This window comes from Abrus precatorius, unplaced genomic scaffold (genome assembly GCF_003935025.1).
Source record: "Abrus precatorius isolate BTA unplaced genomic scaffold, Abrus_2018 Scaffold7, whole genome shotgun sequence".
Taxonomy (NCBI): domain Eukaryota; kingdom Viridiplantae; phylum Streptophyta; class Magnoliopsida; order Fabales; family Fabaceae; genus Abrus; species Abrus precatorius.
The window spans coordinates 8,565,511-8,585,692 of NW_020874417.1; the positions used below are offsets into that span (position 1 = coordinate 8,565,511).

At 29.6% G+C, this 20,182-nt stretch overlaps 1 protein-coding gene across 1 annotated transcript; it reads left to right on the top strand.

The window, feature by feature from the left end:
* The first annotated feature begins 11,582 nt into the window (after positions 1 to 11,582).
* LOC113871299 (NAD(P)H-dependent 6'-deoxychalcone synthase-like) lies at positions 11,583 to 14,342 on the top strand. Its single transcript, XM_027508322.1, has 4 exons — positions 11,583 to 12,018; positions 12,618 to 12,861; positions 13,149 to 13,328; positions 13,824 to 14,342. Exons 1-4 carry the CDS (start codon positions 11,690 to 11,692, stop codon positions 14,022 to 14,024), a joined length of 954 nt encoding a protein of 317 aa, XP_027364123.1. The 5' UTR covers positions 11,583 to 11,689; the 3' UTR covers positions 14,025 to 14,342.
* The last annotated feature ends 5,840 nt before the right edge of the window (positions 14,343 to 20,182 follow it).

The window sequence follows — 20,182 nt, forward strand, 5'->3', positions numbered from 1 at the left end:
GTAGATCTTAATTATGATTTTGATTATCCTATTCATCCTAGTTAGGACCATAATTAGGAATATTTATATCACCATGCAGAAAGCTTCTATTATATCTAGTAAAGGTTTGATGAACATTATCTTAGACCATACATAAGCATATTATTCATTTAACCTTTTGAGAAACTTTATCACAATGTCTTGTTTCTTGTGACTTACCATTAAAGAAATTTCCCCACAAGAACACAAGATGGAGCATTTGTAGTATGATGTGGGCTGATAATTCTGTATTTTTTTCCAAATTGATTTAAGCGTGTAAAGAAATCTGCAACATTAGAAGAACCTAGTTGGAGATAGTAAATTTCTTCTTGAAGATTTGATATGCGGAAGATGTCTCCTTTGGGAGTATCGTTTATAGAGATCTTTCCAAGCATATGTTTCTTTCTCAAACCAAATAATGGATTTCATTATGAATGACTTGCAAGAATGCTGAATTCAGGATAGGAATAATGTTGTTGCAGCACTTCCATGGACTGAATAAAGGAATGCTTTTTGTTGGCGAAGATATCATGCCATCCAGAAACTACATCTTATTCTTTGTTTCCAAAGCTTGGTTCATTCCTTATGTCTAAGCATAGTAATTTTTCCCATTGAACAGGAGGTGAAACAAGAATGAAGGTTAGGTTTCCATTGGGATGCATGTAATGTAAATTGGATGGATTGGTATTATAATCATAGTAGAGTGATTTCACCATTAATGAAGAAAAAAAAGAGGGAAAGGGAAAAGGACGAGAAAAGTAACTGAAGCCCTTGTGAGGCTCATGATACCATCTTGATGTTAGAGAGAATTTAGAAGTGTATTTTTTAAATATTTAAAAAATGGTATGTATATTCTAAGCTAATTAGGAAGACTTTATATGCAAACAAAAATAACTAATTATCATTATAACAATTAACATCTAACCTACTTATGATTAGTAATTTCTACCAAAAATATCTTTACTGTAAACATAAAATAAGTTACAATAGCACAATTTTTACATAGAGTGTGAAGTTACTATTAATCTATTGAGTCTTCTATAAACTAAAACTAAGCTTAGTAGCATTTTTTTTTTCAAATAAATAGTTTGAAATCTTTATTATTAAAAATCCTCAGATATTTTTAATTGAATTGACATTTAAATTTCTTATTTATCTTTGTATTGCTACCAACATTCAACAACACTTCACGCATCATAATGCTGAGTTCAAATTAAGAACCAATGATTTGATTATCAACTGAAAGTCAATATATGAAAGAGATAAAAGGAGAATAATAAGATAGATACAGGGTTGTTATTAATCTTTTTAGGACTCTAGGCGAAATAGAAAATTAAGACCCTTTTAAAAAAAGTTATTAAATGTAATAAACAAAATAAAAGTATATATTAATAATTTTATTAAAATAATACGCTTTTTTTTAATTGGCTATAATTTTCTAATAAAATTATAAAAAAATTTGTTCTTTCATTCAAATAACTCCTATGTTATAATCAATTACAAAAACACAAAAAAAATCGTAAAAAATGAGTTCTATGAGCATTCTGAGATGCAAAACCATTAATGAAAATATTAATATCAATGTTTTCTAAAAATTCTTTATCGATTGATAAAATTACGAGACCATTCAACCATTCTTGTTACATTGATGACCTTAGGTAGATTTTGATTAACTTTAACTTTAAAAAACTTTTTTTAGTTGATGATATAATCATCGAACCGTAAAAATAATTCTATAAGTGATTAAAATATTTAGATAATAATCTGCAGATTTAACAAACTCAATAACTGTTTAATTTTTTTGAGAAAACTAAAATTTTTCATGAGATTTAATGCTAAGAAGAGTAGAATTTTGGAATAAAATGAAATTTTTAGTTTACAGAAGTCAAAAAGTCAACTACATTTATAGCAAGTGAGGTGTGAGAAATTAAAAGGTCTTTTTTATTTTTCTATTTTTTCCTAACTGTAAACTACAAGAGCTGAAATTTTTTTTAAGTGAAAGTAGAACATGATTTTTATTTTGGACCCTCTTTTAAGCTTGAGCCCTAGGCGATCGTATCTCTAAACTATATTCAGGGCTGAGTCTAAATAGATATATCATCAAAAAACATCATCAAAGGATCCAAGTACAATTTTCAGTAATAGTATAATAAACAAAGTTCTTCTGAATTTTATTTGATCGATCAATACAAATTTTTCATAATGAAATGTCATGCAAAAAAAAGTATTTTCTTTAGAGTAAAAAACTGCATCAAATTTAAATAAAATACTAGTTTCTATCCATTTTATATGTATTCAATCAAAAGAGAAATTTTGATATATTACTAAAAATAATTTATTGCAACAAACTTCTAGATACTACAAAATATAACCCAGTAGAAAAAAAATAAACCAAGTGCTCAGTTTTTAATATGTAAAGAGATAGTCCTACAATTGAACTAAAGTGCAAATAGATTGAAACAAGTAGCATTAAGAAAGTACAATGTGCAAAAATAACTTTAAAGTACAAAAAAAAAATTAAACGTAAAGAATAAAATCACTTTCTCCAAAATGTAAAAAGGAAAAGTAAAATCACTTTCAAACTTTTGATTACGTTATATGGGAATTACTTTTCGTTTTCTGGTACATGAATGATAACTCGTTTACGTGTGATATTTTGTGCAGTCCTCTTCGACATTTCTGTTGACATCTTTTACATAATTCCAGACAACCATCGATTAATAAATATTAAAGGTTTGTTAGGTGATCTAAGTTATCAGATTGTGAAAGCAATTTTGGGCAACGTTTCGATTAAAAGTGCTTTGAGACAAATAAAAATTGAAAACTACTCAAGAAGCTCCTCAAGATTGACACAGTCACCGGTTAGCAAGGATTGCGATTGTTTGAAAATCCTCTCGCAACCAGTGAGGCAAAGTGACCAGTTGCGGTAAATCATTAAGAAAGAGGAACTTTAATTTTGAACTTGAAATTTTATTGTCAAGTCATTCTAACAAATCCAAGTTATGAAAGTTGCTAATAAGCAAACTCTCCAAGTTTGGAATGGCATGAAATGGCCAAGACTTTTAGACTCCCACAAGAATCAATAATAAAAGATTTAAAACTAGGAAGTTGTATCCCTTCAAATAATGACGTCAGGTATTCACAAGAAGTCAAGCCATAAAGTTTCTAAAGAAATCAATTTTGCAATGCCTGGAAAACTGGATTGCTTAAAGGCTAAATACAATTGTTGTAGGTTGATCAAGTTCTTCATGCTTTGGACAATATTTCAAGGTTTTTGCAGTCACCGAGTCCTAAAGCTTGTAAATTTTGGAGTTTGCACACTGAATCTAGGAGTCTTGAAAGTTTTTTCTTGTTTTAAAGATTGAGACATCTTAAATGCTTCAACTTACCAACAGAGGGAGGTAAACTCTTGTATTCAGAATAAACTAAATCTAAAAATCGCAAGTAGTTGCACTTGGACAACAACGAATTCAAGGAAGCTTCATTTTTGGCTCCACGAGGAAAAAAAAACTTGGACTTGTAGGAAAGGAAGCTTGGCCAAGCAAATTGTCTTTAGCAAATGACAAATGTTGGGTATTTTCATATATATTTTTTCAGATATATTTTTTACTACTAAAATAAAAATTTCACTAATAGAAATACAGATAGTCAACTATTATCTAAGTAGAAGAGTTCATAATTTGTTAAAATATTTTTTTTAAAAAGAAAAAAGTAGCTACTATCATAATCTTTTATTGAATAGAATAGAATCAGTGATTCTTGAAATCAACTTTAGCTATGCTTAAAAAACAATACGAACAAATAATGAAATCTCACTTTTTTTTATAGGCAAACAAATATTATTAAAAGGGGTATTCAAAACCCTTACATAAAGAAAGAAAATAAACTGATATTCTAAAAAAAGAAAAAAAAATACAAAGAAGCATAAGCATAATCATTCTATGCTTTTAAAAAGAAGACACGTGCATTTAAGTGTCAATTAGCAAGAGTAATTGAATTTCCCTTGTTACATAGTGACAACCACTTCCAACATCTCAAAATAATAGAATCTAACAACTCTCTTTCATCAACACACCAGCAGAAAACACGATATTATTCCTATGTAGCCATAAAGACCACATAACATTAATCCAAATAATAAGCAGGTATGACGTTCACTTTTGCTACTACTAGCACAAATCCAAGCCAAAAGTTGAGAAGAAATATATGTCGGCAAAATCACTACAAATCTAAGCCAACAAACAGTAAAGTAACAGATCCTAGATGAAACCGAACACAGTAAAAACAAATGACTTAGAATTTATTCTAAATAAGAACAGAAACAGTAGGAAGTATCAGCTATATGGACACAGTGACTAACTAACAACTCTCTAAGGGAAGTGCATTCACCAATAATTTTCAGGCAAAAATAATACACTTGAGAAGAACCTTCCCTTTCCACAGCTTTCTTGCTTTCTCAGGACGTCCACCGTAACAAGTGCAACATTATTTGAACAGTCCATCTGTTCATATAACAATAAATAAGCAGACTGAATTAAATAGCACATTGAAGAATCAACTCTCCAAACTCATTTATTTTCTTCTAAACCCCTCACATAAACACTGTCCATAAGCTCTAATATGAGGTTATTAATAGGGTGCTCATGTTAAAACAAATTTCTCCTCCAACTCACTTCTCGTACTCACCTAGTTTCATTATGGAAACCATTTTCCAGAACATTGGAATCCACATTCCTTGCGACCGTAAATAAACGTGAAAACGTCTCACCAACCCACTTATCCCACCAAAACAGAGTATTCACACCAGCCCCCACACACCTATCTAGCTTCTCATCTAGCCAAAGAGTTACCTTGTTGAATTACCACTATCAGATCACGCCACCACATAGAACTCTTATTATTCACAATAGGTCTATGAATAGAAGAGACCAACCTACCATACTTTGCTTCCAAAACACGAACCCATAAAGAACTAGTACTATTAACACCACACCATATCCATTTCCCAAGAAAGGCCCAGTTAAACCACTCCACATTACGAATGCCCAAGTCGCCATCCTTTTGCAGACAACACACAAGATCCCATTTCACCCATGAGATTTTAGACCCATCTTTGATACCCCTCCATAAAAAGTTATAATGGCATTGTATTGAGGACAACATTAATCAAAGTAACCCTTCCACCAATCAATAAATATCTATACTTCCATAAGGCTAACCATTTTTTAAGAGCTTCAATCACACGTTTCCATGAACTAGACTTCCTTGGGTTGACACCTAATTATAGTCCAAGATACTTCAACAGGAATTTCCCAATCTTTTAATTTTAAAACTCAGCAGTCAAACTTTCAAACTCATCACCCGTATTCACCCCCAACACACAACTTTTATGAAAGTTAATTTTTATACCAGATGTTAACTCAAAACTACGAAGGACTGCTTTCAAGGTCCACAAATTATGCATTGTTGCTTCACTCATTATAAGAGTGTCATCCGCAAATTGTAGCAAAGAAATTTCTAGCCCCCCATCCCCAATCTTCACACCTGAAAACAAACCATTACCCACAACTTTGCATATAAGAATTCCTAAACCCTTAGTTGCCATAAGAAATAGAAAAAAGGCTAGAAGGTCCCCATGCTTTAGACCACACCGAATTAGATCCTTCGTTGTGGGGCTGCCATTAATTAGAGAGACAAATTTTTGCCACACATTCATGCTTCCATTCAACCTACCCACTTTTCAGAAAATCCAAAGTTATGTAACATAACCAATAAATAACCCCACTCTATTAAGTCATAGGCCTTCTTATAATCAATCTTTAGAACAAAACATCTCATGTTATGTCTCAACACATAATCAATGGTTTCATTCGCCACCAGTACGCTATCTAACATGTTCCTACCTAGGATAAAAGCGGATTGTTGTTCCGCGATTACTGATGCAAGACCCATTTCAACCTATTTGCCAACAACTTAAAACAATCTTGTATAGGCATCCTAGCAAGAAATAGGTTGAAAACCTGAAACACGTTGCGGGCAAGACACTTAGGAACCAAAGCCACAAAATAGGAGAGCAAAGCTTTAGGAAGTTTTCCATTTGCGTAAAATTTAGCAAACATACACATCACTTCACCCTTAACTAATTCCCAAAATCGCTTAAGAAACACAAAATTAAACCCATTCGGACTCGGACTCTTGTCTCGCTCACAGTCCATCATCAACCTTCTTACCTCCTCCTCTAAGAAAGCATTTGTCAACCCAACATTTTGTATGTCTGAAACTCCACACATATCAATAACATCAAGTATAGGGTGAGCCCAATTCCTACTCCGAAAATGTTCTTCAAAGTACGAAACCACCCCATATTTGATTTCTTGAACCTCTTCAATAGGCCTTTCCCCGAATTGAAGCAGATGAATATGATTTTTACGCCTTCTCCCTTGCACACAAAGGTTGAAATACTTTGTATTGCGATCCCCTTCCTTGCCCCACTTCACCCTAGCCTTTTGAGCTAAGGGACTCTCCTTTTTCTTCCTAGCCCGCCAATATCACTCAATAGCTCTGGTTGACACATCTTCTCCTCCTCAGAAAGACCCATTACCAAATTTTTATGATCAAGAAGGCTCAGCTCATGTGTTAAGTCCTTGATCACCATCTCAATCTTTCCAAAAACCTCCATATTCTATTTTTTTTAAAGCAATTTTAACATTTCACAACCGCTGACTAGATCTCTGAGCACCCCAAGGCATTGCAACCTCTCTTCCCCAAGCTTTCTCCAACAACCATGAAACCTCCTTATGAGACAACTAGCAATTATTAAACTGAAACGATTTTGGGCCCCAATTTACCACCTTATCTTTCAAAATAATTGGACAATGATCTGACACATGTCAGCTCAGAACTTAAACATAACCATCACCCCAAGCATCCAACTAGGAACTAGAAACTAATACTCTATCAAGCCTGCTCATCATAGAAGCATCTCCTCATATCCATATATATTTCTTACCCACTAGCGGAAGATCCATCAACTCCATATCTTGAATAAAGGAATTAAAGCCTTCCATTTCTAGAATTCCATGATCGGACTGAGTACCCCACCTTTCTCACTGCATTGAAATCACCCAAAACACACCACAGAAACCTGTCAAAGCCTTGCCTAGACATAATCAACTTCTCCCAAAACTCACACTTCTCTCCTAGTCTACATGATGCATAGACATTCACCTCCACACACAAATTTTCACTCAACACCATTTGCAAGCATATACCAAGGAATCCAATACCAGAAAAGGAGAAAAGCATTTTACCTTTGGAAGAGTCCCAAATGGAAAGCATACCACCGCTACACCCAACAGAAAGAAAAACAACCCATATGAAATCCGCTGCACCCTATAGACACGCATTGAAATGATGATCGCACGTCTTAAGCTTCGTTTCTTGAATCACCAAAAAATCTAAACCTTCAACATGAACAAACTCTAACACCTTCTTACGCTTCACCTCACCCCCCAATCCACGAACATTAAAAGAAGCAATCTTCATGAGGAACCAGAGCGAACCCCATGTTCAACAATAATATTTTGGTCATGTCTCTCCATCTCAATCAACTTCTCACAGACCTCATCTTCATTGCCTTGAATCACCAAACCAACCTATTGTCCGATAAACATCAATCGTGACGCCATATCATCATCATCACCATCGGCACCAAAACAAGAAGAGTCTCCCTCTACCACTGATGGGCCCACTTTCCTAATCAGTGCTTGAACAGAGAGATGCGAACTCGATGAACCATGTGGAGCAGATTCTGACGCACTACTAATGGATTTCCCTTTCCTTTTCAACCTTGAGGGCATCAAAATTTCCTTGATATGATCCCGGAAATTCTTTTGTGGAGATTCTATAAAGGTAGCTTGCTGTTTCAATTTGCCATCAGCTTCGACCATACGACAACCCTGACGCAATGTTTCTCGCAGATTTAGCCCCTCTTTCTTGTCATGAATTTTGGATTGAAGGGAGTTGTTTTAGGAGACCTCATAATCCACTTTTCCCTTGTCTTTAGTTTGCAATGTACCACAAAACAAAGCATATAGTCCAAACAGGTCTGAGTCACACAACCTATCCACGCTCTTCTCATGGGCAGGATCTGAATTTGTTTCTAGAATAACTTTTTCCCCACTCTCAAACAACCCACCCACATATTGCCCACATCTAACCCAATATATTTTGTAACTTATATTTATACACTTAAACTCTATTATATATATATATATATATATATATATATATATATATATATATACACTAATTATATTATTAATTGTTGCAGTTTAATTAGAAGTTGTTATTAGTGCATTATGGAAATATTCTAGATAAAAATTAGATATTTTTAGTCCTTGACTGTGCTATGTGAAGTTGAGTTTGAATTTTGAATTTAAAATTTAAACTTAGATATAAAGATTTGGAGCGATTCTAATTGTGGATAAAATTGATTTGAAAAGATAGAGTTCAACCAATTGGAAACTCAAGACATAGCCTATATAAAGAAGTCTTATGTTCCACACTTGACATACTTCTACTTCTCTACACACCTTCTTTCCCTTATTAGTTCTAACCAAACTCATATTTGAGACTATTGGCAAGGACAACGAACTTCCCCTTAAAGTCCAAGCAAGTAATTGAGCGCCCCTTTGAAGAACAAGAACTCTCTTTGTCTTTGTGGTTATGAGTTTATTTATTATGTTTCTTCGTAGTTTATTTTGTTATGAGTAGCTAAACTCATAAGTAGGGTTATGGCAGATCCTACTACAAACTTAGTGTGATTTTACTTTTAATTTTGGTATTATTTTTCTTTAATGTTTGATTTTTATTCTATTAAAATGTATTGTGTATGTTAAAATTTGATCACCCTTAGCATCTTATAGTTAATTACATTGTAGGCGATCGTACCACATTTAATTAACAGAATTATAGAATAAAACGAGATAAGGAGTTAGGTTAATCACATTTAATTCTTTTCTTTCAATCGTTATTGAATCAACAAACTCACAGGGTCTTCATGTTTTCTCGACTAATTACCTTGCATGATCATTGGAGGTATTTGTTCAGAAAAAAGAATATTGACATTATATGATCATTGGGTGTTAATGAAATTAATTATGAGTGATTGACAAATATTTGAATACTAATATTAAAATTAAATTAATTAGAATATAAAAAAGTATAATAAATAAACTTATAAATCTTATGTTCATCTCTCATATATTACATTACTATTTTTTTAATTTATTATTATTATTAAACTCTTTTTTTATTTGTTATAATTTTATTATATTTAATCAATCAAATCAAATTATTCTTAATACTTAAAAATAATTTATATGAAGCGATAATTTTTTAACTTTTATAAAAAATTTCTTTATTACTTTTTAATTAGTACATTTGTCCACCCTCTCTCGGTTCATGAAACGATGTCGTTCATTTCCAAAATCGATCGCCAATCGGATTTCATGACTTCTGTTCCTAAACTCCCATCGTTATCGACGATGGCGTCTCCTACGGGGACGGTGGTCCGTCCACTCCCACCCCATCGCACGGCGCCTTTCGAACCTTTTCTCATTAGATCGGGTAACCTGCACTAAAAGGTCAAGCCACATTTCATATAGAAATGAAGGTTCTAGGAATGTCGTACGAGTCATTCATCTAGTCCTTTCCGCATTCGGTCCTCTCTCTTCTCACCGACCATAATTTTCCCTATGCGTCCATCTACTTGCAGTCAGGTCACCATGAAAAAGAAATTAACGGACAGATTGGAGTATTTAATGGTAAACGCAATTACAGAAAGCAACAATTCTTTATGATTTTTCTCGAAAGTCGTGGAAAAATCTCATAAGGTACTGGTAGCGCCGCCTCTAGCTATCTCTCCCCCGCCGATAATGAAATCTCACTTAACATGTAGTTTCTCAAATTAACTATGTGACTTGTTTTATCCATACTTAATTAGGAAATATGAAAGCTATAGTTAAACAGGTAAAACAAAAGCTTAAATAGAAAAAATGGAAGAAATATTTTTAACGTATAAAATGATGTTATTCTTTACATTATTATTATAAGATGTAATAAAAAAATATAGATATTAACGTGCTTTAGTCGATGTGATTTACATTTTTAGGATAAATTAAATAGTCAATGTAATTTTTTTTTAAATGAATCATGAGCAAATTATACAAATAAATTTAAATTTTATTTCTAACTTAAATCTTTAAGGTATTAAATTATGAGTTCGTGTCACTTGTATAAACATTTATCTTTATACTCAAGATTTTTTCGCTCATACTTGTTATGTTAACAATCTTCACATATATTAATTGAAACATACAAAATTAACAATAGATAATAGAAGAAGAGGTTAGTTTATCACTATAAAAACATTAAAAATAATTTTTTCTTCTATTTTTACCTTTTTCCTACAAATCTTTAAAAACTAAAATTAAAATAAATCAAGGCTACAAGTTTATAATTATAAGTAAAAAGAAAAAATGAAAAAACAAATGAGCTGGGTGATAAACCAGAACCCTCGAAAGCAAGTCGAGCAGGAAATAACAAATTCAACACAACTGGGTCAACACAGAGAGAAGTAGATCAGCAGTAACACTACAGTATTTCACGAGCAATGATAGAACTTTATCATTGTAAAGTTTACAAATAGATATATATTTTGTAGACTAAATTTATTTAATGATAATATTTAATTTAACTATCAAATTAATAAAGTTTAATATTATTAAATAGAATAAATTTATCCATACTTATTCTTGAATAAGTTTAAATTTTAAAGATTAAATTAATGAATCTAATTTTTTAAAAATAAAGGTAATAACTCATTGAATTTTAAAAGATCAAATTAAAAGTTACTCGTTTCATATTGAATCCGACATGTGCTGTACTAGAATTCATCGACAAATTTCTAAGTAGTCCAGAATCATGTTGTTCTTACCATTCATGCCTTGTCACGTATTATTATCTTTTTTATTAAAATATATGATATGGGAACATTAAAAAATTTCTTGAATGCAACCAACTACATGGGTGCAAGTTCAAGCTTCGCTTGTTACTGTCGGAGCCCATCTCGCATTAAAATAACCAATTTTAACTCTTTGCCTTTTCTAAATATTAATTTTATTTATTAATAGCATTACTTTAAAAATTAAAAATAACTATTTAATAAACAATATTAAAGTGGTAAAATTAACTAGATATTTTTTTCTTACCAAACGTCTCCAACCCTTTTTTTAATTTTTCTAGATATTCATTACATATCAATAACTTTTACATTAAAAATTTGAATTATACTGTCATGTCAGCTACATTATTTTCAACGTGACCCACGTCATGAAGATGACAAATCCTTTTAAAAAAAATGTAATTTATACAAAAATAATTGTATATTTTTGTTATAGCTTAGATAAAAGAAAAGTAACAAAGAAAGTGATGTGATAAAGAAAAAACTCCTGAGATAAAAAATTATTATAAAAATATTTTAACCCAATTCTTTTGTGCATAAAGAGATTCATAACGCTCTTTCTTTTATGCTGACTTGATATGTGGAATGGCAAGATAAGAAGGTAAAGCATATAGCAAAAGAAGGTGTGCGTGTGACCCCAACAACATGTCTTCTGCCAAAATTCCCCAAGTTGTTCTCAAATCTTCCTCTAATGGATGCAGCATGCCAGTGATAGCATTTGGAACTGCAGCTTCTACTAACAAAAGCGATGCAGAAACCACCAAAGTGGCAGCGATTGAAGCTATCAAATTGGGTTACAGACACTTTGACACTGCATCAATCTATGGATCTGAAGAGGCTTTGGGTGAAGCCATAGCTGAAGCTCTTCAGCTTGGTCTAATAAAATCTAGAGAGGAGCTTTTCATCACTTCTAAGCTCTGGGTAACTGACAATTTTCCTCATCTTGTACTTCCTGCTCTGCACAAATCACTTCAGTAAGCAAATCATTCCTTTTTATACTAAATTATATCAGAAAGATTTTCATTAGTGATTGTGGTTATTTTAATTTGTAATAATTAAGGTATATATTATGTTTTGGATTTCCATGTTGGGTTTCCATGTTGAGTACTTGCTGTTTTATATTTTTTATAATTAAATTAAATTTCAGTGCGTTCTCAGAAAGTTGCTCTGTAGTTTATTCAATATTCAAAGCCCAAAAAATTGTGTCCGATACAAATAATTCTTCAATTTCTATCGATTGATTTGAGTGCCTCTTTAATCTCTTACATCGTAGGTTTTGTATGTCTTTTTATTCACCTGTGTCTAAATAATTTGTTGTCAGAGCACATAGGTAAAGTACTTTTTTTCCAGTTCTTCAATCAAAATTAGAAATTGGGACCTAAGTTTTGTGCTATTACACTTAATCGTGTGTTTGAAAACACGTTTAAAGCTTATAAAGGAATATTTAATGCAGAAACTATAATTAGTAGTATTGAAGCAAATTAAAACCTAAGATGATTTGAATATGAATTCAAACATGCACATATATGCAACTTGAACCCAATGACTGAAATAAATTGATGGCATTATGCAGGACCCTGAAGTTAGAATATTTGGACCTTTATTTGATCCACTGGCCCATTAGTGTGAAGCCTGGAAATTGGCAAATTCCATATGGTGAGGAATTAATAACAACATTTGACTTAAAGGGAGTGTGGACTGCAATGGAAGAATGTCAGAAACTTGGCCTTACAAAATCTATAGGAGTCAGCAACTTCACTTGCAAGAAGCTTGAAAATCTTCTCTCAATTGCTACCATTCCTCCTTCTGTCAATCAAGTAAGATCATCTTGCTCATCTTTTTACCTATACTAATTGGATAATGTTAACTTCAGCTCTAGAGGTTGAAGGTTAGTATCTCATAATCATAAATTTTTTATTAGAAAATTAAACATTTGTTATACTTTTTATATCATCTATGTAATATATATTTTACTTTTGATTAAAAAGTTTATTATATTTATATGCTTAAACTCAATTTTAAGGGTTGATACTAACAAAATAGATATTAGTTTCAGCAGTGTTGATCATATATTCGGTTGTTGATGTTGCCTCCATATTAATAGGTGGAGATGAATCCTGCATGGCATCAGAAAAAGCTAAGAGAATACTGTGAAGCGAAGGGTGTAATCATAACTGCATTTTCTCCTTTGGGAGCCAAAGGGACCAGATGGGGTACCAATGAAGTTATGGACAGTGAAATACTCAAAGAAATTGCTGAGGCCCACGGCAAAACTATTGCTCAGGTTACAATTTTAAGATTCTTTCATGTTCAAAGAATCGATTTTAACTTTCCTTATATGTAAGAAACATATCAGGTCATACCAAGTCAGTGGTTGGAGAAACTAATCTTAATCATACAATAGTATAGGATACAATCTTTTTTTCATAGTGAGCACAAAGTTAAGTGCAGTAAAAATTAATTGATAATCTAATGTTATAATAGTATTAAAATAAATTAAATTCAGTGGGGACATGTACCCCGTATTATTATACTACGTAGGCAGGGGACTAATCTTAGCCATACAATGAAATAAGATAAGGTTAATTGAAATGAATAATTTTATTATTTATAGATGATTATATGGTTAAACTTAAGCTCATTTAAGTTAGTGGTAAGTGATATGAATTGTTACATATGATTATCTAAAAATCATCATTGTTGCAATGCTTCGTATTTTCACTCAAGTAATAACTTAGATCTTGATTACTTAACTACTGGATGTTTCAATATGTTGTAGGTATGTCTTAGATGGTTGTATGAGCTAGAGGCGACCATGGCGGTGAAGAGCTATAATAAGGAGAGAATGAAGGAAAATTTGGAAATATTTGATTGGTCTCTTACAAAAGATGACCATGAAAAGATTAATCAAATAAAGCAGAATCGTGTCAACAACGGGCCAGTTGTGTCTGTTCCTAACCTTTGGGATGGAGAAACATAGGATTTGGTTCAATACAGTGTTATTTTGCCAACATGTCGTTTATGTATTTTTGTTCTGTTGGTGATTTGGTGTGTGGCAATAAAATGACCTACAAGAGTCTTCAAATGGTCATGGAATAAGTGGTGAGACAAAACCCTGAGTTCTCCTCCCTCACTCTCACACTAGCAAGCACCAACCTTTCCCTAGTACTTTCAAAAGTTATGGTATTGTAACTCTGTTTTTCTTTTAGTTTCATTTTATACTTTTTTTTTGAGTAACTATGAGTGTATCTATTGATTCTTCTAAATATTTATTGTCACTTTTATTTAAGTGATTTTTTAAAGTACTCTTTTTCCCTTCTTATAACAACATTAATAATAAGAATATTTTAGATAAAAATTATTTAAATAAGATAATTAATAAACATATGAAAGTGACAATAACCCCTCTTTATAACTATTTATGTAATATATAAAAAGTTTAAGTTTATGTTTCTATTTTATGCATTTTAATTCATTACTAAATAATAATTTTAAATAATAATTTTGTTTGTAAAAAAATAAATTATCAAATAATATAATGAATAAAATATTTACCAAAGAATATTTAATAAAAATTAAGAGTAGTAAAATTTACTAAAGAAGATGCTAACATGGTAAAGGTAAACCAGCTTGATCAAATAATAAAAGAGAGAGAAGGATCGTCTATTGTAGATAGATTTTATTTATAGAAGTATATATAATAGCTAACCATTCCAAGTTAAGGGGAAATTAACTTGAATTTGAAGGGTTATTGTAACGGTGTAAAATCCTTTTGCGTTTATATGTATAAGGTGAATCTATTTGATAATTTTTTTTTTGTTTTTGAACTTTACTATATGCGAATTCTCTCATGCCAACGACAATTACGAACCACGAGCAAATATTATTCTTGGATCCTTTCGATTTTGAGATCTCTCGCAGTCTTTAACTTTGGACACAGGAAAAAAAAAACTAATAGAATGTATATCACAAATTTCTTAGATTGAATGTTGAAAGATGGTAAATGGTTTATATATATATCTATTAGTTGCACTTTGATGGATACGGATAGAAGTGAGTGAATCAATCCTTGAGTGTAGATCTCTATCTATCTTGATCTACAAAGAAAGGCGAGGACACTCTGAAATTGAACTAAACAAATACACTTAAACATCACAATGCTAACTGGAAGTAAGACATCATGATAAAATAATAATTCCAAGGCACAAAAATAAAAACTTATAATTACATGTGTTTATGGTGAAAATTATAATTGGCAAACAAATAAATTTAAGAATAATCTGAGATTAAATTTTAAATTTTCTTATATTCTTTTAAGTGTGTTCTTAATATAACAATTCAAATCCACATCATAAAATAAAAAATTAAGTAGAAATAATAAAATAGTAAAACATTATTGACCTGAATGTAAAAGAGTTAAAAAACAAACTATGCGTGCATTAAATTGTCAAAGGTAAATTGCAGGAATGTAGATGTACAATTTTTGCTAGGAACAACTAGAATTGGAAGTCTCCTGGTAGCTAGTCTCTGTCTCGATGAAAACTTTTAGTGTGCAAAAAATTTTAAGTGCTGCTGTATAGTGCAAAAAGTCGTCCTCCGTAATGTAAAGCTTAGTACTATTTATAGGTATATGCATTTCAATCGCTCTCCTCCTTTCGTGGGTTTCTTGATAATTGTTTTCTGCACGTATTTGTCTTCAACATCTGTCACCTATTATCTATAATCGCTCGTGATTATGTCTTCTTCATAATTATTATTTCCTACGATCGGTTCTTCGTGTCTCTGACCTTTAACTAGTGGAAATCATTGGTAACTGCTGTTTTAGTAATCGCTTCAAACCTTGTAATTCTTTCGATATTTTTTTTTACCTTTTTTAGCTCCACCTTGTCTCTTGGACTTAAATAATTTCCTTTGTCAGTTTCTTATTTGACAAGTTTTCAACCAAATCTGTCGAGGGTCCTCTTTTTTAATTGGTTTTGGATGTTTTCAACTCTAGACTCAAAATCTCCAAAACTACTTGAGATGTGACTTTTTTTTTCAACAAGAAATGGGGCACTTCTTAAGACCCTTCAAAAACTCTTCAGAATGTGACTTCTAACTTTGACAAAATAAGGTATGACTGGCTTTTCAACAGAACGTGTCGAAAAAAATACTCCTTAAAACCTTGGGTTCTCTTTATCATGCAAGTTTGGTAAGGACTTTTGGGACTTACAAAAAATTTCCTTTTTCCAAACATCAAGTGTAGCATGGTGCATATGATGAATGTAATTGTAACTTTAAAACATCATCCTAAAGGATATATATATTTTAAACTTAGTGTGTGTTCTTTGAATAACTCATTTAAAAATTTATTAATGAAGTTATTAAATGTACATTAAATCTACTTGTCTAAAGACGATAAATTTTAAACTTATTGTTTGCTCACTAGGTAACTCATGAAGTTTTAGCTTTGATGATTTTAGTCTTCACATTCTACTTAAAGAAAAATGCATAATTATGTCAATATTATTATAATAACTTATATTAGTTGAAATTGTGTATTGCCCTTATTATGTGTGATAATGCATTATTATTATTTTTCATTATTATTGTAAGTTTTAATTTTTGTTATTACAACTTTATTGATACACAATTATAATTTAGTATTAAAATTTTTTAATATATAATTATTATTATTTTAGTGAAAAACATTGAGAATATAATTGATAATTGAAGAGTAACTAATGAGGATGTTATTACTGTAAAAGTTGGATTGTTTGTACTAGTTCTTAGAGATTTTTGTAATTTAAAAAATACTTTTGATCCTTATATGCGATTGTCTATATTAAATTTTATTTATGACTTATTTTCTTTCTTTTTAATAAAAAATAAATTTAATTAGAATTATTTCATCATATTTTTAATTTTTTATAAATACAATTTATATGAAATTTTTATTAATATAAAGATAAAATAATTTTTTATCAAATATTTAAATAATAAATTCAATAATTAAAATAAAAAACTTAAAATTAAAATAATAATATAAAAAAATAGTATAGTCAAAGGGTTGAATAGAATAAAAGTAAAAAAAAAAAAATAGGGTTTTATAAATTGAATGATTAAGAAGGAAATTATTTAAAAATAATGGAAACAAAAACAACAAAATCACTCTCAGCAAGTAACTACAAATAAAAATCACTAATATAAGTATAGTTAAAAAAAATTACTAATAACTTTTCATTTAAGCTAGTTTACAAAAACAGAGATATTTTTATTAAATAAGGTTTTCAGCAATTTAAAATATCTTATCAAACACACAGTAACACTAAATTTTTCAATTTTCAGTAATTTCATTTAACAGGTTGATTAGTTTTCTATTTTTTAATTAATTTAACAGAGCATAATAGAGAGAACTTGTCGATCAAGAAAACGATTTTTTCGAACTTTTTAAAGTTTAAACAAAACGACATTGGCCTTCGAAGATAAGCCTTCTCTATCCTCTTTTGTCTGCAGTGCAATTTATGGACCAATTATCAGAGAGTTGTGAGTCATCAAACAAGTTCTTTTTGTTTTTTCAGATGTAACCTAATTTAAAGGCCTTGTCAATGGTGTCGGAAAATTCTTTTTTTATTTTTTAAATAGCGATGCTTATTTTTTCTGAATTTCTTAAAATTATAAAAAAAAAAAAAGGTATTAAAGAAGTATAAGAGATGGTTCATGAAAGTTGTGTAAAATCTTGGAGGAATCGAATTATGAAGATAAATGGTTATTTTACGAAGTTGAAAAAGTGACCCAAGTGAAGTTCCCTCGATATAGTGTAGCTTCTGTACGCTTGTTATTTAGTGGGGTGACCCACCTCAGTGACCCACCTTTTTATCATATTCGCACTCCAATTACATCGTTGGATAGCTACAAACTATTTTTAAACCTAAGAAAATTATAGTTTTAAAACAGAGCATCTCCATGTGTTGCCCCTCCAAACGGTACATAACCCAATTCATTTTTTTAATTATCTCTTTTTGTTCTTACTTATTAATATCACAGTGGTTTTCTACTTTCCTTTTGCAGATTTGACACTTTCAATTATAATATTAGATTTTATTGGATCTGTAGTACTAGGTAAAAATTATATAAACATTATACATTTTATTCAATTTTAAAAGCGTTTTGGATTTTTTTTTTCATTGAATGGTTGGATTACGACACCTGTCAAATCTGAATGGTACACTGGCACTGTTGAACGTTGGTGGGCTCTTTGAGTTTTGTTCTAACCGACACCAACAAATTGCATAAAACGAAATATCAACAAAATAATTGCTTCCGTATCAACAAAATTATTGATTTTTTTTTCATTTAAATAGCGAGTTAAATAAGTTGAACTTGAAAATTAATGAACTAATTTGTAGGTTTTTTTAAAATATTTTTTCTGACTTTATATTTTTAAAAATTAATAATTGGCCAAATGTAAGTTAATAATTTTATTTGTTTTGTAGATTAATTTAGTACAACTTTTTTTAATGAATCTTTATTATAGACCAAACTTATATAAAGTACATCAAATTCTATATCATAAATGACGGTATTTTTTTATAGGTAGGAAGTGAAACATTAATGATATTACTTTTTCTATTTGTTTACTAATCATTTTATAAAATTTGAAGATGAAAGTTGTTATTTAATATTTTTTATAATTTTTAGAATTTTCATAATTTTCATAATTTTTTTAATTTTTTACAAATATCTTTATTTATATATAAAAATTTATAATGTTTAGTATATTTATTTTATTATTTTAAAATAAATTATAAAACGGAAGTAGTGTATTTTACGAGACACATTTTACAAAGGAATTTGTTTCTAAAATAGAAGTTGAAATAGCAAAGCAAACGGGTTAGTAGACCGGGCTCGAAAAGTGATTGCTTAATAACATTTTACGATAAATATAACATTCTCTCATAAATATAATTATAAAAATTATTACAATAAAATAAAAATTTATTTATAAATTACATTTCTAGTTATAAATTTATCACATTCTTTCTGCCTCAAAATTTATTTTTTTTAATTTAAATTAATAAAAATATTTCAAATATAATAATATATAAAATCAAATATTAAAAATTGTATATCATAAGTTATATAATTCTATAAAACTAAATTTATAATTTAAACATGTTGCAGTTTGGATTCAACAAGAATTTTTGTAGTTACCATTTACCAATTAGAATTTTTTATTTTTTACTTCATCAACTCCAAATTTCGTCAATTTTTTTATAATAATTATTTTTTTAACTATATTTAGAAGGGATATTTATATAAAAGTTAAATTTTATTTTAAGTGTAACTTTTGTTAAACTTTTATGAACGTTGAATTTTCAATCAATAGATTGAAAGTTTTACAGAAATAAATTACTTATATAAATTTATATTATTCAAAACATAATCGGCACTTTATTAGTTAAATTTAGTTTAATGTATAAAAACATTAAAAATATAAATTAATATTGATTATAACTATTAATTTTGATAACTTCAATTCTTGGAATTAATTTTAACCACTTAATGATAGTATATTTTATTTAAAATATTATTTATGATTTTATATTTTCAAATAATAATTTTTTTTAATAAGAAACACCACTTTTCAAGTTTTAACCTTAATCATAAAGACGGATGTTAATATTTTTTAAATTATATATATAAATACAAAATTTATTTAAATTTAATATACACAATCAACATTTTAATATTTAATTACTTAACAATAATATTAATTAAATTTATATTCTATAAAAAATTATCAAAAAATAAATTTAATAAAAATTATTCTTAAAAGAACTTAATTTGCATGTATAATGTAATATTTTTGAAGAGTTTTCAACCTTCTTCGTCAATTAAAATAAAATCTAATTTATTTTATACGATTTAGATCCTTCAATGGAAAAATTTCACTACACCATGTTTATAATATCATATCCATTTATTGTAGATTTATTATTTTTTAAAATAAAAATTTAATTATTTTAATGGTCAAAATTTTCTTTAATGATCATGTTATTGCAAAAGATCCTTATTTTACTTTATAGGATATAATATTTATCATTTTCTTTTAAAATTAAAAAAGGAACAAATGCATTTTTCTCATAATAAGGTTTT

Bases quoted from the DNA above. Each gene is read 5' to 3' on its own strand.
- LOC113871299 (XM_027508322.1), top strand. From the start codon at position 11,690: ATGTCTTCTGCCAAAATTCCCCAAGTTGTTCTCAAATCTTCCTCTAAT. The intron at 12,019-12,617 runs GTAAGCAAATCA...GGCATTATGCAG, and splicing joins GCTCTGCACAAATCACTTCA to GACCCTGAAGTTAGAATATT. The intron at 13,329-13,823 runs GTTACAATTTTA...AATATGTTGTAG, and splicing joins ACGGCAAAACTATTGCTCAG to GTATGTCTTAGATGGTTGTA.